The following is a 26,808-nucleotide window of genomic DNA, read 5'->3' as shown; positions in this document are numbered from 1 at the left end:
AGCAAATCGGCATATTTGAACGATTTCTGAAGGATCATGTGACACGGAAGACTGGAGTAATAAATAACATTTTAAAATGTATTCAAATAGGAAACAATTCTTTTAAATTATGTAATTACATTATGAATCTTTGTACTGTATTTTTTAATGAAGTAAATGCAGCCTTGGTAAACACATTTAGAGCTGCAGTCCGTAGCTTTTCCTCTTTGTAGTCATCTCTGTTCGAAATCTGCAATGGGAGTTATTTGCAGAATTATCATCTTTACGTGGGTTGTAAATTGGCATGAAACAGCGCGGAAGAACACAGTGTTTTAAGGCGAGTGCTGTTGTCAATCACCGCGCTGTGTGGATACTGTCATACAGAATCATAGTTCCCATTCAGGGAACTTCGAGCTGCGTGTAACCGCTACGGGAACGCCCCTGCGTGATGAGTCATGAAGCACGTATGAAATCAGTACAATGGCGAGACGGAACGTCATGGGCGGGGTGACATATCGACCAGGAAACTATAAAGTCTTCAGCAAAGCGCTCTATGTATGAAAGTTGTGTCTGTCTGAAAACGATATATGTATATATTATTATGGCGAGGAAACAGCAGCAGTTCAGAAAGTGTGTTCAACCCTGCCCTCGCTACATCACGGGTGGGGATACACACGATCTGTGTGTTGTCTGTATGGGAGTGCAGCATGCTTAGTCAGCTCTCGAGGGGGCTGGCTGTGAGCATTGCGAGCGTTTGCCCATGAAAACGCTCCGCTCCAGCCGGGCACTCTTCGAGGAGAGTGGCTCGGTGCGTGCTCCCCGCGGTTCGGGTCCCGCTGCTGCCGAGGCACAGCGAAGGCTTGCGTCGTGGGGATCGCAAATGGATCTATCAGCGGGGATGGATCCAGCGCCTCAGATCTCGGTGCGGGGGTCCGCGTTGCAGTTTCTCCTGCCTGGGATGAGGCTCCATCACTTCAGCTATCCAGTTCCGAGGAACTGGATGTTGAAAGTGTGGATGTGGAGTCTATTGACACAGTGGAGATCGGGGACTCGCCATCCCAGTCACCCGCGAGTGAAGAGCTGATGGAGGTTTTGACTCGGGCTGTAGAAAAATTAAGTATTGAGTGGCCAGTCGAAAAACAAGAGACTAGAGTGAAGAGTAAATTAGACAAGAGATATTTACCGTCTCACTCTCTACCTCCACGCCGGTGTTTGCCCTTCTTTCCCGATCTACACACCGAGGTGTGTAGATCGTGGAATAAACCAGTGTCAGTGAGAATTCTAACGCACCAGACATCTATGTACTCTAATATCACTGGGTCTAAGAGTCAGGGTTATGGGGCGATGCCGAGGATGGAGGAAGTTTTGGTGAGCCATCTTTCTCCTGATACGGCATCGTGTTTTAAAACATCGGCGTTGCCCACCAAGCCACTTAGAAATACATCGGCTTTGGTGGGCAAAGCTTATTCGGCGGCGGGACAAGCAGCATCATGTTTGCATACGATGGCTATCCTCCAAGCGTATCAAGCAGATCTATTAAAAGATATGAGTGAGGGGGAGGTTGTGACCAATGATGTTATTAAAGAACTGCGTCAGGCAGCGGATATTTCTCTCCGTGCCACCAAGGAGACGGCCAGATCAGTCGGCCGTTCTATGGCAGCCCTGGTGGCCACGGAGAGACATTTATGGCTTAATTTAGCGAGCATGAAGGAAAAAGACAAAGCTTTTCTTTTGGATGCGCCCGCTAGAACGACATTTACTGGTCGTTCTTTTGGATGCAGTCCTAGTCCAGAAATACAAATAAACGAGATTGCTAATATTTCTGAGTCTGTCGTTAAGCTAAAAATGCAGCCTAAATCCAGTGATTTAACCTTTGAACAACAAAAACAACTGTTGAAAATAGAGATGGATATAGAATTGGAGAAAAGGAAGTTAGACTTGGAGCAAAAGAAATTAGAATTTAAACAATTTAAATTGGAGAAGGAACAGGAGATGCTGGAGAAGCGTTTAGAGCAGGAAAATGAGCAAAAACGTTTGGAAGGATATGAAAAAGAGAAAGACCGTTTGTTGGAATCAGAAAAACATAGAAGTGGAGAACAGGAACGAGAGGTGGAAAGAACTAGACTGAGATTGATTTCTGAGGGGATAATTGATCGAAATTCTACCGGTAAGTCAGATCTAGCTGGGATGATAAGGTTCCTGCCAAAATTTAACGAACGGGAACCGGATATATTTTTTTCGTTATTCGAGAACATAGCCACAGATCGTGATTGGGATGATGAAGACAAAACAGTGCTTTTGCAAACTGTATTAGTGGGTCGCGCCCAAGAGGCGTTTGTGGCTTTGGCACCGGTCGACAGAAAGAAATATAACAGCGTAAAGCAGGCAGTCTTGAAATGTTATGAACTCGTTCCAAAAGCTTATCGGCAACGTTTCAGAAATTGGCGAAAAGGTGAGAGACAAACCCATACCGAAGTGGAAAGGGATTTGAGTAGTTCCCTTTCGAAGGGAACTCAACAATACGTCGAATGACGCTCTGGGGAACGCCTCAGGCGTGACAGGTGTCTGAAATCAAATATCAACTCACAGTAATCAGGTTGACCGGCGACAGCCCGTGCATCATCAGCTTGAATGATGAGCGCGTCAATCTGGATGTATAAGAAGGGCGCCTTGAAACCGTGACAACATCTTTTCGTCTTCAGGGACTGTTTGTCTATTTGATAGTATCAACGATTAAGCGCGCAGAGACGTGGAGAAACACTTTGCGCGAGTGTGCCGACTTGTGTCCAGATATTTGACACCGGAGGATTCACACGATCTGTGCGTGTTCTGCCTGAGAGAAGAGCATTCGCGGGAAGCTCTCGAGGGAGTTTTTTGCGCGAACTGAGAGTTTTTCTTTCAGAACTCTCTGCTCTCGTCTGACCCACTTCTCGAGGGAAGTGGGCGCGGCATCTGAACCCCGCGGTTCCGGTTCCCGCTCGGGCTGAGGCTCAGTGGCGGTTGAGCTCGTGGAGCTTTCAGATGGAGCTGGCAGATTATCGGGAGAGGGGCGTTAACCTCGCGGATGATCTACCAGCTGACGAGGGTGAGTTACAGATTAATGTTGAACATCTAAGAAGAGAGAAAATGAGCGCTCTCTCTCTTTGGTGAATCTGTAACTGTTCTCTTTGGGCAGGGCAGGAGTTGGCTGTAATATATATATATATATATATATATATATATATATATATATAAAAAAGGATGTCAGTTTGGTTGAGACCGAATCATTTCAGCCCTCCTGCCCAGTGTACGCTGAGCTGGTTGACATTATGGGGCGCGCCTCAGATAGATTGCTGTTGCAGTGGAGGCGCGTCTGGGAGGAACCCGCTCATGGTATTTTGGATGGCTGGTTCCTCCCCACCCATAAGCCACCAGCCCGGATGAGCCTTCCATTCGTTTCCGATCTCCACGCTGGGATCGAGAGGGTATGGAAGAATCCGTTCTCCTCACGTCTCTATCTGCATCAGCGGGCTAGTTTCGCTGCTGTGGAGGGAGCCGTGGAGAACGGATAAGTGTCGAGGCCGCCAGTGGACGAGACGTTGGCTAACTATCTCGTCTCTGGTTGGTCCTCTTCACTAAGAGCTCTGACCCTGTCATCCAAGCTGCTCAAGACATCTTCATGCTTGAATGACAGAGCGTACACGGCAGCAGGTCAGGCAGGTGCGGTTCTGCACGCCCTTGTGGTCCTCAGGCCTACCAGACCGATCTGTTGCGGGACTCCGGGCCACCAAGCAATCTGCTGTTCTGTCGGTGCTATGGTGGCCACGGAGAGACATCTGTGGGAGCTCCCACATACTGTGGTTGCCAGGTTACAGGCCTCACCAGGCCTTCCTGGTTATGAGCTCCCACTGATTGTGGTCACCGGGTTACAGGCCTCACCAGGCCTTCCTGGTTATGAGCTCCCACATGCTGTGGTCGCTGGGTTACAGGCTTCACCAGGCCTTCCTGGTTATGAGCTCCCACATACTGTGGTCGCCAGGTTAAAGGCCTCACCAGGCCTTCCTGGTTATGAGCTCCCACACATTGTGGTCGCCAGGTTACAGGCCTCACCAGGCCTTCCTGGTTATGAGCTCCCACATACTGTGGTCGCCAGGTTACAGGCCTCACCAGGCCTTCCTGGTTGTGAGCTCCCACATACTGTGGTCGCCAGGTTACAGGCCTCACCAGGCCTTCCTGGTTATGAGCTCCCACATACTGTGGTCTCCAGGTTACAGGCCTCACTAGGCCTTCCTGGTTATGAGCTCCCACACATTGTGGTCGCTACGTTACAGGCCTCAAAGGGGCCTTCCTGGTTATAGTTCCCACATACTGTGGTTGCCGGGTTACAGGCCTCACCAGGCCTTCCTGGTTATGAGCTCCCACTTATTGTGGTCGCCAGGTTACAGGCCTCACCAGGCCTTCCTGGTTATGAGCTCCCACATGCTGTGGTCGCTGGGTTACAGGCTTCACCAGGCCTTCCTGGTTATGAGCTCCCACATACTGTGGTCACCAGGATACGAGCTCTCACGTACTGTGGTCGCCAGGTTAAAGGCCTCACCAGGCCTTCCTGGTTATGAGGTCCCACACATTGTGGTCGCCAGGTTACAGGCCTCACCAGGCCTTCCTGTTTATGAGCTCCCACATACTGTGGTCGACAGGTTACAGGCCTCACCAGGCCTTCCTGGTTATGAGCTCCCACACATTGTGGTCGCTAGGTTACAGGCCTCAAAGGGGCCTTCCTGGTTATGAGTTCCCACATACTGTGGTGGTCAGGTTATAGGCCTCACCAGGCCTTCCTGGTGATGAGCTCCCACACATGGTGGTTGCTAGGTTACAGGACTCAAAGGGGCCTTCCTGGTTATGAGTTCCCACATACTGTGGTAGTCAGTTTACAGGCCTCACCCAGCCTTCCTGAATGTGGGCTCCCACATGATGCGGTAGCCAGACTACAGCCTCACCACCTTCCCTGAGCACTTTGCTCCCACTCTGTGGTCACCAGGCTTCAGGCTTCATTGGCCTTCCTGGTTGTGAGTTGTCACATGTCAGGTTGCAGGCTTCACCAGGCCTTCCTGAATGTGAAACCCCCACTTTTCGTGGTCGCTAAGTTGTAGTGGTGAGTCTTCACATGTCAGGCTGCAGGCCTCAGCGGCCTTCCTGAATGTGAGCTCCCCATGCATTGGGACTATCGGGTGTTAGGCCTTGTCAGGCCTTCCTGATTATGGGTTCCCACTTGTTGTGGCTGCCAGGTTACAGGCCTCAAGTTCGGCCTTTCTGAATTCAGAGTGAAGTACACTAACCCCTACTTCACCTATTATTGTGGTAAATCACATGACGGGATGTCTTGTGTACTTTCTAAAATCCATTTTGTATGGTAAGGGTCACGCGTGGTATGCTTCGGTCCCTTCTTATGTGGCTCAGACCCCGGTCTTCCCTTGGGTCCCACTTTAAGTGGCGTCCTGTCACTGGCTACAGGGACGCCCTTCTCTGGCTAACTTCTGGAAGAAGTAGCTTCCACTTGGTGGAGTAAGCTCCCACAGGTTGTGGTCACCAGGCTGGGTCTCACTGACCTTCCTGAGTACGAGCTCCCACCCAATGTGGTCGCCAGGTTACAGGCCTTACCAGGCCTTCCTGGTCATGAGCTCCCACACACTGTGGTCGCCAGGTTACAGGCCTCAACAGGCCTTCCTGGGTATGAGCTCCCACATATTGTGGTTGCTGGGTTACAGGCCTCACCAGGCCTTCCTGAATTCAGAGTGAAGTACACAAACCCATACTTCACCTATTATTGTGGTAAGTCACCCGACGAGATGTCTTGTGCACTTTTCAAAATCCATTTCTTATGGTGAGGGTCACGCGCAGTATGCTTCGGTCCCTTCTTATGTGGTTCAGACTCCGGTTCTTCACTTTGGGTCCCACTCTAGATGTGTCTTTGTCGCAATACATTACGACAGGCACTTCCCTTGTTCGAGCTATCTCCCACAACTGGTGGTTTTAGGTCTCATTAGACCTTTTTCGAAGGTAGCCCCACATTGTGGGTCTGTCAGGTTCTAGCCTCTGGCTTTCCTGAAGGATGAGCTTCCACATGCTGTGGTCGTTGGGTTTCAGGCCGCACAATGTGCCTTCCTGACATGAGCCCTCATGTATCGGAGCTCCCCACACATGGGGTCATCAGGTCTTAGGTCTCTTTGACCTTCCTGATTTTGATCCCTCTCTTACTTCCTCAGTGCTCAAAAGCGAGCACTGGGTGGAAACTCGTGGATTGAGTGTACGATTCCCATTGGTTCGAGGTTGAGTCACACTCTCCGGAGGATCCCGTCTCTGTGATCCGAAACTCGATGGTTTCCGCCAGCTTCGCGGGCCTTCAGTTTTTGGATGCCTTTTCTAGGCAATTTCCAGAGGCTCTGTCTTGGACGGACAGGCTATGGCCAGACTGTGTGTCTTAGTACAGATCACCAGGCCAGCCTGGGGGCATTTCAGGAGGAGTGTTCTCCTGAATAGTGACTGGCTGGGGGTCCCTTTGGCCCTCCCTAGAAGGGACCCCTTCTATTTTGAAGTTGTGGTCCTAAAGCCTTTGAGCTGGCCCTGATTTACTCACGTTATTACGTTCTGGTTTTTCTTGGTTCATTAGCTTGGGCTATGACCGGTAGGGAGTGCTGTCACTGACAGCCCGATGTAACATAGGGTGAGTGATTTCAGTGTTCCTTGGAATTACTGGTTCTGACAGTTGTCACTGCCTTTCGGCATGCACTCCCCTCAGCATGGCGGAGTGGGTATTTCGTTCCCCATAGCGTCATTCGACGTATTGTTGAGTTCCCTTCGAAAGGGAACGTCTCAGGTTACGACTGTAACCTATGTTCCCTAAGAACAGGGAACGAGACAATACGTCTCGTTGCCATGCCTCGGGGCCTGCCTGCAACAGTCCCTTCAGACGATAGGATGTTGTCACGGTTTCAAGGCGCCCTTCTTATACATCCAGATTGACGCGCTCATCATTCAAGCTGATGATGCACGGGCTGTCGCCGGTCAACCTGATTACTGTGAGTTGATATTTGATTTCAGACACCTGTCACGCCTGAGGCGTTCCCCATAGCGTCATTCGACGTATTGTCTCGTTCCCTGTTCTCAGGGAACATAGGTTACAGTCGTAACCTGAGACGTTTTTTTTAATCGTTGGCTTGCCGCTGAGGGTGTGGAAACATTTGATGCGCTGCGAGAATTGCTGATTCTGGAACAGTTTAAAAATATCTTGCCTGAGAGAATAGCTATTTATGTGAATGAGCATGAAGTTAAGACTGTTGGGGAGGCTGCTGTTCTCGCCGACGGTTTTGTGTTGACGCACAAAAGTAAAGTACGTGAGTATTTTCCACGTAATGAATATGACCCTAGGGAATATCGATCAGGTCGGGTTAGATTTGATCATCTAGTGAAGAATAAAACACGAGAGACTGAGGGTGGTGGTGAGAAGTGCAATTATTGTTTGGAAAGAGGACATTGGAAGCGGGAGTGTCCAGTGTTGGGTGCGCGAAATAAGATTAGAACTATGAATGGAAAACCTGTTGGTTGCGTGTCTTCTGTTGTGCGTTCAGATGGGCCTGTGGTGTTTCATGGGGATCAGTTCTTGAGTGCGGAAATTAAAAAGGTCGTTCAGCCTGACGTTGGTGAGGGGGAAAATCTGGGAGCTGTGTCTGGGGGGTAAGAATGGTCACTGTTGGTCCAGTTGTTCTGTTATGAATGGGGTACACTTCGGGAAGGTGGTATGAGTTAATTTTTTGTGTGTGAGTGCTGGTTAAATTGATTTATTTGTTTTTTTTTGTTTGTTTTTTTTATAATTTTATTAGTGATTGTGGGAGTTTGGTGGGTTTTTTCAGAGTCCCATTAAAATGGGTCTCTGTCATTAAGGGGGGGAGTGATGTCATGACCGGCTTTGCTGTGTTATTGGACAGCTTGTGTTTGTCTGTGTTTGATGGTTGCCGTCTGTTTGTCTGTTTTAGTCCTACAGGTGGAGCTGTAGGCTGGATGGTTAAAAGAGGCTTTCCGGGAGCTGGCGGGTCTCTTTCCTCTCCGGACCGTTGGTCTGGGCGGCTGGTGGTTACCTCGCTCGTCGCACTTTTCTCCTCTCCCTACCCGTTTCATTCTACTGATCTACCCTACACCTTTGGTTAACCTTGACATTTACTGATACACTTCTATATCATGATAAACATTCCTTGTTAAATGTAGTAATCCGTGTGGTCTACCCTTTTATGTTGCGATCGCTGTATGAGCCCAGTGGTCTAACAGCGGTCACAGGGCGCTGTTTCTGTTTTAAAAACTACTCCAGAGGCCAGTCTCGAGAGACTGGAACCCTTAGTAAAATTTCTGGTAGAATGGAAAAGCCTTCCAAATATATCTCAATGGGTCCTGCAGACTATCGAACGCGGGTACGCGATCCAGTTCAGGTCACGTCTGCCTCGTCATCGGGGGATTTTGCCCACAGTGGTGGCCCCCGAGCAGGCTTTGGTTATGGAACAGGAGGTGAAAGCTCTGTTACCGAAGGGTGCGATAGAACGAGTTCATCCTCCCGACAGAGAGTTGGGGTACTACAGCCGTTATTTCATTGTTCCAAAGAAGGATGGGGGGCTACGTCCGATTTTAGACCTGTGCCTGTTAAATCGTTCAGTGGGGAAGCTCAAGTTCAAAATGCTAACTCTCAAGCAGATCGTGTCACAAATCAGGTCCGAGGACTGGTTTGTCAAGATAGACCTAAAGGACGCATACTTCCACATTTTTATCCTTCCGCAACATCGGAAGTTCCTTAGGTTCGCTTTTGGGGGCGAAGTGTACCAATACCGAGTTCTTCCGTTTGGCCTAGCGTTATCTCCTCGAACCTTCACGGAATGCATGGACGTGGCTCTGGCCCCGCTGCGACTCCAGGGCATTCGCATTCTAAATTATATCGACGATTTGTTGATTTTGGCTCAATCGGAGCATCAGGCGATTTGGCATCGAGATGTCGTCCTCGCCCATATCAGAAGGTTGGGGTTGAGACTCAACGCCAAGAAGAGTGTGCTTTCGTCAGCTCAGCATACGACTTTTCTAGGCGTGGTATGGGATTCGACGACGATGCAGGCACGTCTGTCACCGGCTCGTATAGCCTCGATTCTCTCAGCTGTCAAAAAAGTGAAGCCAGGCCAGTCACTCACTGAGAGTTCCAGAAAATTCTCGGTCTAATGGCAGCAGCGTCCAACGTGTTACCTTGCGGCCTGCTGTACATGAGACCACTACAGTGGTGGCTCAGGACCAAGGGGTTATCCCCGAGGGGAAACCTACTCCGCAAGATCAAGGTCACGCGGCGTGGTCTCCGTGCCCTGGCTATGTGGAAGGAACCTTGGTTCCTGTCCCTGGGACCTGTGCTGGGAGCTCCGTGTCGTCAGGTAACAGTAACGACGGACGCCTCTCTCACGGGTTGGGGAGCGATCATGAGTGGTCGCTCGGCCCGCGGGTTGTGGCAGGACCATCATCTTCATTGGCATATACGTAAATTGTCTAGAGATGATGGCGGTGTTTTAGGCTCTGAAACATTTTCTCCCAGATCTCAGAGTTCACCATGTTCTTGTCTGGTCAGACAACATGTCAGTGGTCTCTTACATAAACCGTCGGGGGGGTCTGCGCTCACGTCCATTTTACAAGCTAGCTCGCCAGATCCTTTTGTGGTCCCAGGGGAGACTTCTGTCATCGAGGGCGATTTATATCCCGGGATATTTAAATCAGGAAGCAGACATCCTGTCGAGGCAGGGGCCGAGGCCCGGGGAGTGGAGACTTCACCCTGAGGTGGTGGAGCTCCTTTGGAGACATTTCGGTCGTGCCGAAGTGGACCTTTTTGCATCCAGGGAAACTTCACACTGCCCGCTGTGGTTTTCCCTGAGCCCACCAGCTCCATTGGGGCTGGATGCGATGGTACAGGAGTGGCCGAGGTCACCCCTGTATGCATTTCCCCCGATTGCTCTGCTCCCAGGGGTTCTGGAGAGGGTTCGCCGGGAAGGGGTCAGCTTACAGCTGGTAGCCCCGTATTGGCTGGCCCGAGTATGGTTTGCGGACCTGATTTCTCTTCTCGAGGGTCCTCCTCTGGAGATTCCGGTCAGGAGGCACCTTCTGTCTCAAGCATGCGGGGCGATATTTCACCCCCGCCCAGATCTGTGGAGGTTGTGGGCTTGGCCTCTGAGGTGGCCCAGCTCATAGAATCAGGTCTCTCGACTGAGGTCGTGGAGACCATCCTGCAGTCCAGGGGCCTCATGTATAAACGTTGCGTACGCACAAAATGGGGATAGAAATATGCGTACACATTTTTCCACGCACACATCGGGATTTATAAAAAATAAACTTGGCGTAAATAAGTGCGCACCATAAGGATGCTCTTGACCGTGCGTACGCACTCTTTTAGAAGATTATGGGGTTTGGCGACACCGATGGTGAGCTGGAGTCAAATGTCTTTTTGCTTACTATTAGACAGAGAATCTAAAGAAAATTATACATCTACAGAAAGATAATACAAATATAATTTCACAAACCTATCATCACTTGAAGCAAACATCCATCCCTTCTTAAATGACCGTGCCAGCACACGCGTTGGGCCGTTTGGTGAAACTAACTGACGCACATATAATATAGCCTATAATCTAACGGCAGATGGAGTAAAACCGTAAATCTTCATTATGAGTCCAAATCATAAATACAGTCCATATTCACAATAACAGTTTAAATAAATAATAAAATGGTTTAAACTATGTTTTACTTCTGATATAAACATTTAGATTAAATATGCCATTCTCATTAATGGAGTTAAACTCTTAAACTAGATGCAATCATTACTGAGAAGTTACAATATATACAGTATATATATATATATATATATATATATATATATATATATTCAATAAATAGAAATATACCTATTTGTTGTGGATGCATTGCTTTTGAACACTTTTCTTCTGGCATGTGTTTTAATGTTTTAACTAGAGATTGTCTGAGAAAACTGTTTCGTGCAAATAATGCACAACCATGTCTATCTCTTTCCATTAAAATATAAATCAATTAAAAATACTATTTGGCCAGTGGAAAAGATTGAGAAAAACTTTCTCTGAAATGTATTTAACACTATTTGATTTATTCATTCAAAAACAAGGCAAGGATATAGGCTACTAAAAAAAAAAAATGTTTGTAATAATGTGACGGCACATCCGCATTTCATAATTTCCTAACGTCTTGTACCGTTAAACTTGGTATCACGTGGATGAATAATCATATGCAAATGATATGCAGATGAGGATATGCATATTTAAACTAGGCGTTGTAATCTCCACATATGGTTATTTCGGGGAGGAGACGCACGTGCGCATAATCTCCCGCTGACTGGGATTTATAAAGTGAATTCTGCGCAGGTTCTGGCATACGAACAGTTTTATAAATCTGAAAACTTTTGTGCGTACGCAAATTCTGCCTTTTGTGCGTACGCACACTTTAAGGATGAAATCTACGCAAAGTTTTATACATGAGGCCCCAGAGCTCCGTCCACGAAGAAATTATATGCCTTGAGGTGGAAAATGTTCACCTCTTGGTGTGGAGAACGTGAGTTGGACCCAGTTAACTGCCTGTTGTCGGCAGTGCTGGAGTTCCTTCAGGAGCGTTTCTCCACGGGGTTATCCCACTCCACACTGAAGGTGTATGTGGCGGCCTTATCCGCCTACCACGTCCCTTTGAGTGGAGCTTCTCTCGGGAGACATCCTCTTGTAATTCGTTTCCTTCGTTGTAATTGTAATTCGGACAACATCTCCAAGACGTTACGCACCAGATGACTAGTAAGTCAAAGTCCAAATCACAGCCTTTGCGGTCCAAACTTAACTAATATGCATAGTGTGGAACATTAAGTCAAGTCAAGTCATGTCAAGTCAAGTCACATTTATTTATATAGCGCTTTTCACAATACAGATTGTATCAAAGTAGCTTCACAGTGATAACATGAAAGTAGTACAACACAGATCAATAATATTGTTAAATATTAAATATTAAATAACCCCGACTAAGCAAGCCAAAAGCAAGGCGACAGTGGCAAGGAACCAAAACTCCATCAGATTGGATGGAGAAAAACCTTGGGAGAACCCAGGCTCAGTCGGGGGCCAGTTCTCCTCTGGCTTACATTCATATTGTTTATATATAAATATTAAATATAAATATTGTTTATATATAAAACGGCGCCATAACATATCGCCGGCGTTGAGTCGTCTCTTCACAGGCGCTGGTCTTCTCATCACAGGCGTTGGGGCATCCGAAATCCCCGTGAGAGGCTGGATACTGGACCTGACGAACGCCATTTTTCTCGGGACAAGCGTCCCGAGATAACAGCAGAAAGGCAGATGGGAGATAATTAGCATAGCTGATGTTCATAATGATTTCCAGTATACGGGAGTCGGTGTTAGAAAACCACTATCTCACAAACTCACCGCAACCCAACCATACGCGTCGACCCGTGTGACTAAGGCTGTCGAGCCCCACTGTCTCGGAAATGCGTGTCAGTGGCAAACGGTTCCGTATGGCATAAGCATTATGTGAATGCTTGACTAAAGAGATGCGTCTTTAATCTAGTTTTAAACTGTGTCAGCGAGTCAGAGCCTCGGACCGTATCAGGAAGGCTATTCCGGAGTTTTGGAGCTAAATGCGAGAATGCCCTCCCTCCTTTAGATATCCTAGGAATGACCAGAAGCCAGAAGAATTTAGTGATCTTAAGGAACGCGGTGGATTGTAGGGCGAAAGAAGGTCCGTTAAGTACATAGGAGCTAAACCATTTAGGGCTTTATAGGTCAGTACTAGTACTTTGAATTTGATACGGAACTTAATAGGTAACCAGTGTAGAGATGATAAAATCAGTGTTATTTGATCATATTTTCTTGACCTTGTAAGAACTCTAGCAGCTGCATTTTGTACTAACTGTAGCTTGTTTATTGACGATGCAGGGCAACCGGCTAATAAAGCATTACAGTAGTCTAGTCTCGAGGTCATGAATGCATGAACTAACTTTTCTGCATCAAAAACAGATACCATGTTACGTAGCTTAGCAATGTTTCTAAGGTGGAAAAAGGCTGTTCTTGTAACATATGAAATATAATTTTCGAAAGACAAATTGCGGCCTAGTATAACACCCAGGTCTTTTACTGTAGTGGATAAAGTAACAGGACATCCGTCTACATTAAAGTTGTATTGTGAGAGGTTTTGTGAGTAGTTTTTTGGACCAATAAGTAATACCTCCGTTTTATCTGAATTTAATAGCAGGAAATTATGCGTCATCCAGCATTTTATATCTTTGAGACACTGTCAATTTAGATGAGTTAGTGTTTTCATCTGGTCGTGATGAAATATATAATTGAGTGTCGTCAGCATAACAGTGGAAGTTAATTCCGTGTTTTCTTATAATATTACCAAGTGGCAGCATATATATTGAGAATAGCAGAGGGCCTAAAACCGATCCTTGCGGGGCTCGACAGCCTCTTAGACAAACGGGTCGGCGCGTATGGTTGGGTTGCGGAGAGTTCGGGTTACGGAGAGTTTGTGAGTTATAACGGAAATTATTATGAACATCAGCTATGCTAATTATTTCCCATCTGCCTTTCTGCTGTTATCTCGGGACGCTTGTCCCGAGAAAAATGGCGTTCGTCAGGTCCAGTTTTGTGTCCAGCCTCTCACGGGGATTTCGGATGCCCCAACGCCTGTGATGAGACGACTCAACGCCTGTGATGAGACGACTCAACGCCTGTGATGAGACGACTCAACGCCTGCGATATGTTATGGCGCCGTTTGATTCATAAACAATATTTATATTTAATATTTATATTTAAACAATATGAATGTAAGCCAGAGGAGAACTGGCCCCCGACTGAGCCTGGGTTCTCCCAAGGTTTTTTCTCCATCCAATCTGATGGAGTTTGGTTCCTTGCCACTGTCGCCTTGCTTTTGGCTTGCTTTGAGCTTGCTCAGTTGGGGTTATTTATTTAGTGTTTAGCAATGTTGTTGATCTGTGTTGTGCTACTTACATGTTATCACTGTGAAGCTGCTTTGATACAATCTGTATTGTGAAAAGCGCTATATAAATAAATGTGACTTGACTTGACTTGACTTACTCCATAGTCTACAGACGTTATCTTTGATTTTTCCCCATTTAAACAGACAAAATGAGAACGGTCCGATAAGTACGATCTAAACCAGCTTAATGCCTGTCCAAGAACACCAGTGTAGTTTTGTAGTCGATCCAAGAGTATTTTATGATCTATAGTGTCCAACGCAGCGCTAAGATCAAGTAGAACTAGTATTGAGATTACAGCCTTGGTCAGAAGCTAAAAGTAAATCATTTGTAATTTTAACTAGCGCACCAGATAGAAACTGTGTCTATTCCTCGTTTAGTGAAGCCAAACAATAAATCTAGTGCAGGATCTAGCAAAAATCTTATTGTAATTAAACCAGAAAATCTAAATATTAGTGAACAAAAACAATTCCTAAAGCTAGGTCTTCTGAACGTTAGATCACTCACACCTAAGGCGGTTATTGTAAATGAAATGGTCACAGATAATAACTTCGATGTTCTGTGCCTTACTGAAACCTGGCTATACTGTTATAAACATGAGCCTCGTCTGATCGGTCGTGGCGGCGGTGTTGCAACAATTTTTTTTAATATTACTCAGAAAACAGGTCACAGGTTTAATTCATTTGAAGTACTTGTGCTAAATGTTACGCTCTTAGATGTAAGAAGGAAATCCATATTATCTCTAGCCTTGGCTACTGTATATAGACCTCCAGGGCCATATGCTGAATTCCTAAAAGAGTTCGCAGACTTTCTCTCGGATCTATTGGTGAATGTCGATAAAGCAATAATTGCTGGAGATTTTAACATACACGTAGATAATACAAATGATGCTTTAGGGGCTGCGTTTACAGACTTATTAAACTCCTTTGGGGTCAAACAAAACGTCAGTGGTCCCACTCATCGTCTAAATCATACACTAGATTTAATTATATCATATGGAACCATTCCAACTGATATAGATATTATACCGCAAAGCGATGATGTCACTGATCATTACATGGTGACTTGCATAATACATACTGCTGAAATATGTCATGTTGCGCCACGTTATAGACCAGGCAGAACAATCCTTCCAACCACTATAGATAGATTCTCAAATAGCTTACCTGATCTATCTAAGCTGCTAAGTGAACCCAAACAAACAGATGAATTAGAGGAAATGACTAGCAGTTTAAGCACCATTTTTACTTGTACATTAGATATTGTTGCACCAATTAGATTAAAAAAGGTTAGAGAGAAAACTAAAGCACCATGGTACAACAGTGCTATTCGGTTGTTAAGTCATGATGTAATCACGCTCTGATAATACTGTTTCCGGGTCCAAATGCTGGGTCCTCTCTATCTGCTTACCGCTTTTGCCCGAGTTTTAACATGCCGCAGTGCTGTGTCCATGTTGTTTAAATAGATCGGAGTTAAAAAAAACAAGTGACATTCAACTGTCATTCTACCGCTTTCCCTGTGACGAGAAAGAAAAGAGAAAATGGCTGCAGATGATAAGGTAAGTTACAATTCTTTCCTTTATCCCTAACACCCTCTGGCGCTGAAGCGAAGCCAGTCCTTTAAGAAAAGGGCTTAGTCTAACGTTATGGGTTGTAACGTTAATTAGATATGGACGAGCGGAGCGCTTGGACCCGGAAGAGGCTAAACGTCACGCGTGATGTCAGACTTAACAACCGAATAGCATGCTATCAAGAGAGAAACTCGCAACTTGGAGCGTAAATGGAAACAAACTAATTTAGAGGTCTTTAGAATCGCGTGGAAAGACAGTATGTCACGTTATAAAAAGACACTAAAAACAGCCAGGGCTGAGCATCTCCGCAAACTAATCGAAAATGTCCAAAATAATCCAAGGTTTTTATTTAACACCGTGGCTAGACTAACAAATAAACAGACATCACCAGAGCAAAATATACCGTTACAATTTAGTAGTAATGATTTGATGAATTACTTCAATGAGAAAATAGAAAGCATCCGAAACACAATTATAAATGTACAATCCTCTATGGTGTCTTATGATTCAGCTTCAAATATGGCCCCTCTAGAACAACTACACCGCTTTACAACGATAGGACAGGAGGAGCTAAATAAACTTATCATTGCATCTAAACCAACAACATGTTTATTAGATCCAATACCCACTAAACTACTGAAAGAACTATTACCTGTAGTGGAAGAGCCTCTCCTCAATATTATTAACTCGTCTTTATCTTTAGGTCATGTTCTAAAAATATTCAAGCTGGCAGTAATAAAACCTCTCATTAAGAAACCGCAATTAGATCCAAATAACTTGGTAAATTACAGACCCATTTCAAATCTTCCATTTATGTCCAAAATACTAGAAAAAGTAGTGCCCGCTCAATTGTGCTCTTTTTTGCAAGAAAATGATATCTATGAAAAATTCCAGTCAGGATTCAGACCGTATCATAGTACAGAAACTGCACTAGTTAAAATTACAAATGATTTACTTTTAGCTTCTGACCGAAGGCTGTATCTCAATACTAGTCCTACTTGATCAAGGATCGGTTTTAGGCCCTCTGCTATTCTCAATATATATGCTGCCACTTGGTAATATTATAAGAAAACCTGGAATTAATTTCCACTGTTACGCTGACGACACTCAATTATATATTTCATCACAGCCAGATGAAAACACTAACTCATCTAAAATGACAGAGTGTCTCAAAGATATAAAATGCTGGATGACGCGTAATTTTCTGCTATTAAATTCAGATAAAACGGAGGTATTACTTATTGGTCCAAAAAACTACTCACAAAACCTCTTACAATACAACTTTAATATAGACGGATGTCCTGTTACTTTATCCACTATAGTAAAAGACCTGGGTGTTATACTAGACCGCAACTTGTCTTTCGAAAATCATATTTCATATGTTACAAGAACAGCCTTTTTCCACCTTAGAAACATTGCTAAGCTACGTAACATGCTATTTATTTCTGATGCAAAAAAAATTAGTTCACGCATTCATGACCTCGAGACTAGATTACTGTGATGCTTTATTAGCCGGTTGTCCTGCATCCTCAATAAACAAGCTACAGTTAGTACAAAATGCAGCTGCTAGTTCTTACTAGGTCAAGAAAATATGATCATATAACACCGATTTTATCATCTCTACACTGGTTACCTATTAAGTTCCGTATCAACTACAAAATACTACTACTAACCTATAAAGCCCTAAATGGTTTAGCTCCTATGTACTTAACGGACCTTCTTTCGCCCTACAATCCACCGCGTTCCTTAAGATCACTAAATTCAAGGCTTCTGGTTATTCCTAGGATATCGAAGTCCACTAAAGGAGGGAGGGCGTTCTCGCATTTAGCTCCAAAACTCTGGAATAGCCTTCCCGATACGGTCCGAGGCTCTGACTCACTGACACAGTTTAAAACTAGATTAAAGACGCATCTCTTTAGTCAAGCATTCACATAATGCTTAACTTTTAGTCCTCTGTTATGCCATACGGAACCGTTTGCCACTGAAACGCATTTCCGCGACAGTGGGGCTCGACAGCCTTAGTCAAACGGGTCGGCGCGTATGGTTGGGTTGCGGAGAGTTCAGGTTACGGAGAGTTTGTGAGATAGTGGTTTTCTAACACCGACTCCCGTATAATGGAAATCATTATGAACATCAGCTATGCTAATTATCTCCCATCTGCCTTTCTGCTGTTATCTCGGGACACTTGTGCCGAGAAAAAGTGCGTTCGTCAGGTCCAGTTTTGTATCCAGCCTCTCACGGAGATTCGGATGCCCCAACGCCTGTGATGAGAAGACCAACGCCTGTGAAGACACGACTCAACGCCTGCGATATGTTATGGCACCGTTTTATACATAAACAATATTTATATTTAGTATTTATATATAAACAATATGAATGTAAGCCAGAGGAGAACTGGCCCCCGACTGAGCCTGGGTTCTCCCAAGGTTTTTTCTCCATCCAATCTGATGGAGTTTTGGTTCCTTGCCACTGTCGCCTTGCTTTTGGGGTTATTTAATATTTAACAATATTATTGATCTGTGTTGTACTACTTTCATGTTATCACTGTGAAGCTGCTTTGATATAATCTGTATTGTGAAAAGCGCTATATAAATAAATGTGACTTGACTTGACTTCGTGGTATCCTGAGGCTGATGCCAGTAGTGCGTACAAGGGTGCCGACTTGGGACCTAGCGGTTGTGTTGGAGGGGCTCTGTCTAGCTCCTTTCGAGCCCATTGAAGAGGTTCCTGAGAAGTTTGTCACTCTGAAGACTATCTTCCTTCTAGCTATATCTTCCTTGAAGAGGATTGGAGATATTCAGGCGCTGTCGGTTTCTCCCTCGTGTTTGGAATTTGCTCCTGGTATGGCGAAGGCTTTCATCCTCTCTAGGCCGGGATACGTTCCTAAGGTTCCAACTAATGTTGTCAGGCCTATTGTGCTGCAGGCTTTCTGTCCTCCTCCGTTTTTAACACCAGACCAGGAGAAACTTAATCTGCTTTGCCCTGTGAGGGCTTTAGACGCTTACGTCCACAGAGCTGCCCTGTGGAGGAAATCGGAACAACTATTCGTCTGTTTTGGGCCTCCTAAGAGAGGTTCTCCTGCGTCTAAGCAGAGGTTGAGTAAGTGGGTGGTCGAGGCCATCTCACTTGCGTACGAGGCCGCTGGTCAGCCTTCCTCTTTGGCTGTCCGGGCTCACTCAACTAGGGGTATGGCCGCCTCTAAGGCGTTGTTGTCGGGAGTTCCTATTAATGACATTTGTGATGCGGCAGGATGGTCATCACCGCACACATTTGTAAAGTTTTATCATCTTGACTTTAGCTCCAGGGGCGCAGGTGCTTTCGTCAGAATGTGCGCTCTGATTTCATACAACGGACACCTGCTCGCATGGCGGCGTTGGTATTAGCGTTCCCGTAGCGGTTACACACAGCTCGAAGTTCCCTGAATGGGAACGTCTCTGGTTACGCATGTAACCTTGGTTCCCTGAAGGGAACGAAGGAAACTCCATAACTGTGTGAATTAAGAAAACGTCTCAGGTTACGACTGTAACCTATGTTCCCTGAGAACAGGGAACGAGACAATACGTCGAATGACGCAATGGGGAACACCTCAGGCGTGACAGGTGTCTGAAATCAAATATCAACTCACAGTAATCAGGTTGACCGGCGTCAGCCCGTGCATCATCAGCTTGAATGATGAGCGCGTCAATCTGGATGTATAAGAAGGGCGCCTTGAAACCGTGACAACATCCTATCGTCTGAAGGGACTGTTGCAGGCAGGCCCCGAGGCATGGCAACGAGACGTATTGTCTCGTTCCCTGTTCTCAGGGAACATAGGTTACAGTCGTAACCTGAGACGTTCCCTTTCGAAGGGAACTCAACAATACGTCGAATGACGCAATGGGGAACGAAATACCCACTCCGCCATGCTGAGGGGAGTGCATGCCGAAAAGGCAGTGACAACTGTCAGAACCAGTAATTCCAAGGAACACTGAAACCACTCACCCTATGTTACATCGGGCTGTCAGTGACAGCACTCCCTACCGGTCATAGCCCAAGCTAATGAACCAAGAAAAACCAGAACGTAATAACGTGGGTAAATCGGGGCCAGCTCAAAGGCTTTAGGACCACAACTTCAAAATAGAAGGGGTCCCTTCTAGGGAGTGTGGCTAGGGGGCCAAAGGGACCCCCAGCCAGTCACTATTCAGGAGAACACTCCTCCTGAAATGCCCCCAGGCTGGCCTGGTGATCTGTACTAAGACACACAGTCTGGCCATAGCCTGTCCGTCCAAGACAGAGCCTCTGGAAATTGCCTAGGAAAGGCATCCAAAAACTGAAGGCCCGCGAAGCTGGCAGAAACCATCAAGTTTCGGATCACAGAGACGGGATCCTCCGGAGAGTGTGACTCAACCTCAAAACAACGGGAATCGTACACTCAATCCACGAGTTTCCACCCAGTGCTCGCTTTTGAGCACTGAGGACGTAAGAGAGGGATCAAAATCAGGAGGGTCAATGAGACCTAAGACCTGATGACCCTCTGTGTAGGGAGCTCTGAAACATGAGGGCTCATGTCAGGAAGGCACATTGTGCGGCCTGAAACCCAACGACCACAGCATGTGGAAGCTCATCCTTCAGGAAAGCCAGAGGCTAGAAACCTGACAGACCCACAATGTGGGGCTACCTCGAAAAAGGTCTAATCAGACCTAAAACCACAGTTGTGGGAGATAGCTTGAACAAGGGAAGTGCCTGTCGTAATGTATTGCGACAAAGACACATCTACAGTGGGACCCAAAGTGAAGAACCGGAGTCTGAACCACATAAGAAGGGACCGAAGCATACCGCGCGTGACCCTCACCATATGAAATGGATTTTAAAAACTACGCAAGACATCTCGTCAGGTGACTTACCACAATAATAGGTGAAGTATGGGTTTGTGTACTTCACTCTGAATTCAGGAAGGCCTGTTGAGGCCTGTAACCTGGCGTCCACAGTGTGTGGGAGCTCATGGCCAGGAAGGCCTGGTAAGGCCTGTAACCTGGCGACCACAGTATGCGGGAGCTCGTAACCTGGCGACCACAGTATGTGGGAGCTCATAACCAGGAAGGCCTAGTGAGGCCTGTAACCTGGCGACCACATCCGGTGGGAGCTCGTACTCAGGAAGGTCAGTGAGACCCAGCCTGGTGTACCTGAAAAACCACACCAAGTGGGAGCTACTTCCAGAATTTAGCTCTTAAGAACTCTTAAAGTGGGACCCGAGGAAAGACCGGGGTCTGAGCCACATAAGAAGGGACCGAAGCATACTGCGCGTGACCCTCACCTTAAGAAATGGATTTTAAAAAGTGCACAAGACATCTCGTCGGGTGACTTACCACAATAATAGGTGAAGTATGGGTTTGTGTACTTCACTCTGAATTCAGGAAGGCCTGGTGAGGCCTGTAACCCAGCAACCACAATATGTGGGAGCTCATAACCAGGAAGGGCTGTTGAGGCCTGTAACCTGGCGACCACAGTGTGTGGGAGCTCATGACCAGGAAGGCCTGGTAAGGCCTGTAACCTGGCGACCACATTGGGTGGGAGCTCGTACTCAGGAAGGTCAGTGAGACCCAGCCTGGTGACCACAACCTGTGGGAGCTTACTCCACCAAGTGGAAGCTACTTCTTCCAGAAGTTAGCCAGAGAAGGGCGTCCCTGTAGCCAGTGACAGGACGCCACTTAAAGTGGGACCCAAGGGAAGACCGGGGTCTGAGCCACATAAGAAGGGACCGAAGCATACCACGCGTGACCCTTACCATACAAAATGGATTTTAGAAAGTACACAAGACATCCCGTCATGTGATTTACCACAATAATAGGTGAAGTAGGGGTTAGTGTACTTCACTCTGAATTCAGAAAGGCCGAACTTGAGGCCTGTAACCTGGCAGCCACAACAAGTGGAAACCCATAATCAGGAAGGCCTGACAAGGCCTAACACCCGATAGTCCCAATGCATGGGGAGCTCACATTCAGGAAGGCCGCTGAGGCCTGCAGCCTGACATGTGAAGACTCACCACTACAACTTAGCGACCACGAAAAGTGGGGGTTTCACAACCAGGAAGGCCAATGAAGCCTGAAGCCTGGTGACCACAGAGTGGGAGCAAAGTGCTCAGGGAAGGTGGTGAGGCTGTAGTCTGGCTACCGCATCATGTGGGAGCCCACATTCAGGAAGGCTGGGTGAGGCCTGTAAACTGACTACCACAGTATGTGGGAACTCATAACCAGGAAGGACCCTTTGAGGCCTGTAACCTAGCGACCACAATGTGTGGGAGCTCATAACCAGGAAGGCCTGGTGAGGCCTGTAACCTGGCGACCACAGTATGTGGGAGCTCATAAACAGGAAGGCCTGGTGAGGCCTGTAACCTGGCGACCACAATGTGTGGGAGCTCATAACCAGGAAGGCCTGGTGAGGCCTTTAACCTGGCGACCACAGTACGTGAGAGCTCGTATCCTGGTGACCACAGTATGTGGGAGCTCATAACCAGGAAGGCCTGGTGAGGCCTGTAACCTGGCGACCACAATAAGTGGGAGCTCATAACCAGGAAGGCCTGGTGAGGCCTGTAACCCGGCAACCACAGTATGTGGGAACTATAACCAGGAAGGCCCCTTTGAGGCCTGTAACGTAGCGACCACAATGTGTGGGAGCTCATAACCAGGAAGGCCAGGTGAGGCCTGTAACCTGGCGACCACAGTATGTGGGAGCTCAAAACCAGGAAGGCCTGGTGAGGCCTGTAACCTGGCGACCACAGTATGTGGGAGCTCATAACCAGGAAGGCCTGGTGAGGCCTGTAACCTGGCGACCACAGTATGTGGGAGCTCATAACCAGGAAGGCCTGGTGAAGCCTGTAACCCAGCGACCACAGCATGTGGGAGCTCATAACCAGGAAGGCCTGGTGAGGCCTGTAACCCGGTGACCACAATCAGTGGGAGCTCATAACCAGGAAGGCCTGGTGAGGCCTGTAACCTGGCAACCACAGTATGTGGGAGCTCCCACAGATGTCTCTCCGTGGCCACCATAGCACCGACAGAACAGCAGATTGCTTGGTGGCCCGGAGTCCCGCAACAGATCGGTCTGGTAGGCCTGAGGACCACAAGGGCGTGCAGAACCGCACCTGCCTGACCTGCTGCCGTGTACGCTCTGTCATTCAAGCATGAAGATGTCTTGAGCAGCTTGGATGACAGGGTCAGAGCTCTTAGTGAAGAGGACCAACCAGAGACGAGATATTTAGCCAACGTCTCGTCCACTGGCGGCCTCGACACTTATCCGTTCTCCACGGCTCCCTCCACAGCAGCGAAACTAGCCCGCTGATGCAGATAGAGACGTGAGGAGAACGGATTCTTCCATACCCTCTCGATCCCAGCGTGGAGATCGGAAACGAATGGAAGGCTCATCCGGGCTGGTGGCTTATGGGTGGGGAGGAACCAGCCATCCAAAATACCATGAGCGGGTTCCTCCCAGACGCGCCTCCACTGCAACAGCAATCTGTCTGAGGCGCGCCCCATAATGTCAACCAGCTCAGCGTACACTGGGCAGGAGGGCTGAAATGATTCGGTCTCAACCAAACTGACATCCTTTTCTATATATATATATATATATATATATATATATATATATATTACAGCCAACTCCTGCCCTGCCCAAAGAGAACAGTTACAGATTCACCAAAGAGAGAGAGCGCTCATTTTCTCTCTTCTTAGATGTTCAACATTAATCTGTAACTCACCCTCGTCAGCTGGTAGATCATCCGCGAGGTTAACGCCCCTCGCCCGATAATCTGCCAGCTCCATCTGAAAGCTCCACGAGCTCAACCGCCACTGAGCCTCAGCCCGAGCGGGAACCGGAACCGCGGGGTTCAGATGCCGCGCCCATTTCCCTCGAGAAGTGGGTCAGACGAGAGCAGAGAGTTCTGAAAGGAAAACTCTCAGTTCGCGCAAAAAACTCCCTCGAGAGCTTCCCGCACATGCTCTTCTTTCAGGCAGAACACGCACAGATCGTGTGAATCCTCCGGTGTCAAATTTCCCGGTGGCAAAGACATGCTCGAATTTCCTGCGGAAACCCACCAGTACCACTGAAATTAAAATCATTATTACAAGCTAACCGTTTTGAATCTAGCTATGGCAAGCATATAGTTTTGACCACTGGCAGAATGTTTTTTTTTTTTAGGGCCCGAGCGCTAACAGTGCGAGGACCCTATTGAAACTGTTAGGATTATTTTTTATTTTTTTATTTTTTCTGCAAAGTAAGTGCCATTTTCGGGGCCACAACATGCTCAAAAACTCAAAAACCCCTCGTCCACGTTCAACCTACATGCACGAATTTTGGTGGGGACGTGTATCATATCAAGACGCACAAAAAAGCCTCAAGAACCCATACCCTAAACTCGACAGGAGGTCCGCCATTTTGAATTTGGCGGCCATTTTTGGACGATTTACAGACTCTTTAACGAACTCCTCCTAGGGATTTAGTCGGATCGACTTAAAATTTCTGCTGTGCCTTCTAAAGGCATTGACGATGTAAAGTTGTGCTATCTGCGCGTTTTCGTCGATGGGCGTGTCCGTGGCGTCGAAGATTCGCCATGAAACAGGAAGTTGTAGTAACTTGGCTGTAAATGCCCAGATCTGCACGAAATTTTACACATTTGACAAGAGTCCCGCCCTGAACAAATCTATATGCCGACATTCACCCACAGTCATAGCGCCACCTGCTGGCAACAGGAAGTATCCTTTAACGAAGCAGCCCCCGCCGCTTGTTTGACCGACATGTACGAAATTTCTGTGGTACTTCTACCATGACCAGACGCACTGAAAAGCCTCAAGAACCCATACCCTAAACTCGACAGGAAGTCCGCCATTTTGAATTTGGCGACCGGTTTGGGACGATTTACACACTCCGTACTTTAACGAACTCCTCCTAGGGATTTAGTCGGATCAACTTAAAATTTCTGCTGTGCCTTTTAAAGGCATTGACGATGTAAAGTTGTGCTATCTGTGCGTTTTCGTCGATGGGCGTGTCTGTGATTCGCCATGAAAGAGGAAGTTGTAGTAATTTGGCTGTAAATGCCCAGATCTGCACCAAATTTTACACATTTGACAAGAGTCCCGCCCTGAACAAATCTACATGCCGACATTCACCCTAAGTCATAGCGCCACCTGCTGGCAACAGGAAGTGACCTTTAATGAAGCAGCGAACCAAATTCACAGCCGCAACGGCTGAGCCGAAGAATATGCAACGCGGCCGCCTCACACCCCAACACGCTACAGGTGCGAGGGCCCGCCCATCGCTGCTTGCAGCTTTAATTTTATAATTATTTTGGATTATTTTTAACTTAAAAAAGTTACGGACAGCAGCTTTAAAGTCATTGCAAGAAACTTACAGAACTCAAACTTGTCAACGATAGTATAAATAACCTTCTTCTGAATCCCAATTTCTCTCTTTTGTCTGTATTTCTTTCTCTTTGTTAGATCGTTCTTAATTTTACATCAATGGATCTGTATAGAAGTCACTTGTGCTGGTACGATCATGTGGAGATCCGTGATGGATTTTGGAGAAAAGCACCTTTGAAAGGTTCTCATATTTATTAAGATCATTTATGTATTGTTTTTGTATTAATTAGGGCCCGAGGACTAACAGTGCGAGGACCATATTGAAACTGTTGGGGTTATTTTTCTGCAAAGTAAGCGCCATTTTCGGCGCCGCAACATGCTCAAAAACTCACCAAATTTGGCACGCATGTCAGGACTGGTAAAAAATTTCGTATTTTGTGGGTTTCGCGAATGGGCGTGGCAAAATGGCTCCCTAGCGCCACCTAGAAAATTGCAAAAAATTAGCCCCTCGTCCACGTTCAACCTACAAGCACGAAATTTGGTGGGGACGTGTATCATGTCAAGACGCACAAAAAAGCCTCAAGAACCCATACCCTAAACTCAACAGGAAGTCGGCCATTTTGAATTTGGCGCCCATTTTGGGATGATTTACACACTCCGTACTTTAACAAACTCCTCCTAGGGATTTAGTCGGATCGACTTTAAATTTCTGCTGTGCCTTCTAAAGGCATTGACGATGTAAAGTTGTGCTATCTGCGCGTTTTCGTCGATGGTTGTGTCCGTGGCATCGAAGATTTGCCACGAAACAGGAAGTTGTAGTAACTTGGCTGTAAATGCCCAGATCTGCATGAAATTTCACATATTTGACAAGAGTCCCGCCTGGAACAAATCTACATGCCGACATTCACCCAAAGTCATAGCGCCACCTGCTGGCAACAAGAAGTGACCTTTAACGAAGCAGCCCCCGCCGCATGTTTGACCGACATGTATGAAATTTCTGTGGTACATCTACCATGTCCAGGTGCAAAGAAAAGTCTCTTGGAGCGATGCCCTAAACTCAACAGGAAGTCGGCCATTTCTAATTTTACCGTCATTTTGGGATGATTTACTCATTACTTACTTTAAAGAACTCCTCCTAGGGATTTAGTCGGATCGACTTCACATTTCTGCTGTGCCTTCTAAAGGCATTGACGATGTAAAGTTGTGCTATCTGCGCGTTTTTGTCGATGGGCGTCTCCGTGGCGTCGATGATTCGCCATGAAACAGGAAGTTGTAGTAACTTGGCTGTAAATGCCCAGATATGCACGAAATTTTACACATTTGACAAAAGTGCCGCCCTGAACAAATCTACATGCCGACATTTACCCACAGTCATAGCGCCGCCTGCTGGCAACAGGAAGTGACCTTTAACGAAGCAGCCCCCGCCGCATGTTTGACCGACATGTACAAAATTTCTGTGGTACGTCTACCATGTCCAGACGCACAAAAAAGTCTCTTGGAGCGATACCCTAAACTCGACAGGAAGTCCGACATTTTGAATTTGGCAGCCATGTTGGGACGATTTACACACTCAGTATTTTAACAAACTCCTCCAAGGGATTTTGTCGGATCGACTTCATATTTCTGCTGTGCCTTCTAAAGGCATTGACGATGTAAAGTTGTGCTATCTGCGCATTTTCGTCGATGGGCGTGTCCGTGGCGTCGATGATTCGCCATGAAACAGTAGTAACTTGTAGTAACTCAGCTGTAAATGCCCAGATCTGCATGAAATTTTACACAATTGACAAGAGTCCCGCCCTGAACAAATCTACATGCCGACATTCACCAACAGTCATAGCGCCACCTGCTGGCAACAGGAAGTG

General features: G+C 46.8%; 1 protein-coding gene across 3 annotated transcripts in view; it reads left to right on the top strand.

Moving 5' to 3' along the window:
- The window catches only part of bmp1b (bone morphogenetic protein 1b), a 117,031-nt gene that overhangs the window by 55,273 nt on the left and 34,950 nt on the right, over window positions 1-26,808 (top strand). For 2 of the 3 annotated variants that reach the window (XM_089126520.1, XM_089126519.1), the window contains exon 9: window positions 25,085-25,187. The exons of the other annotated variant lie outside the window; for it this stretch is intronic. In XM_089126520.1, coding sequence (XP_088982646.1) covers window positions 25,085-25,187 — 103 coding nt within the window. The remainder of the gene's footprint in view (window positions 1-25,084; window positions 25,188-26,808) is intronic. 3 annotated transcript variants of the gene reach the window in all.

This window comes from Pimephales promelas, chromosome 23, assembly GCF_988280905.1.
Source record: "Pimephales promelas chromosome 23, fPimPro1.hap1.1, whole genome shotgun sequence".
NCBI lineage: Eukaryota > Metazoa > Chordata > Actinopteri > Cypriniformes > Leuciscidae > Pimephales > Pimephales promelas.
Note: the sequence above shows the minus strand (reverse complement) of the source record. Positions and strands in the feature narration are given on the sequence as shown.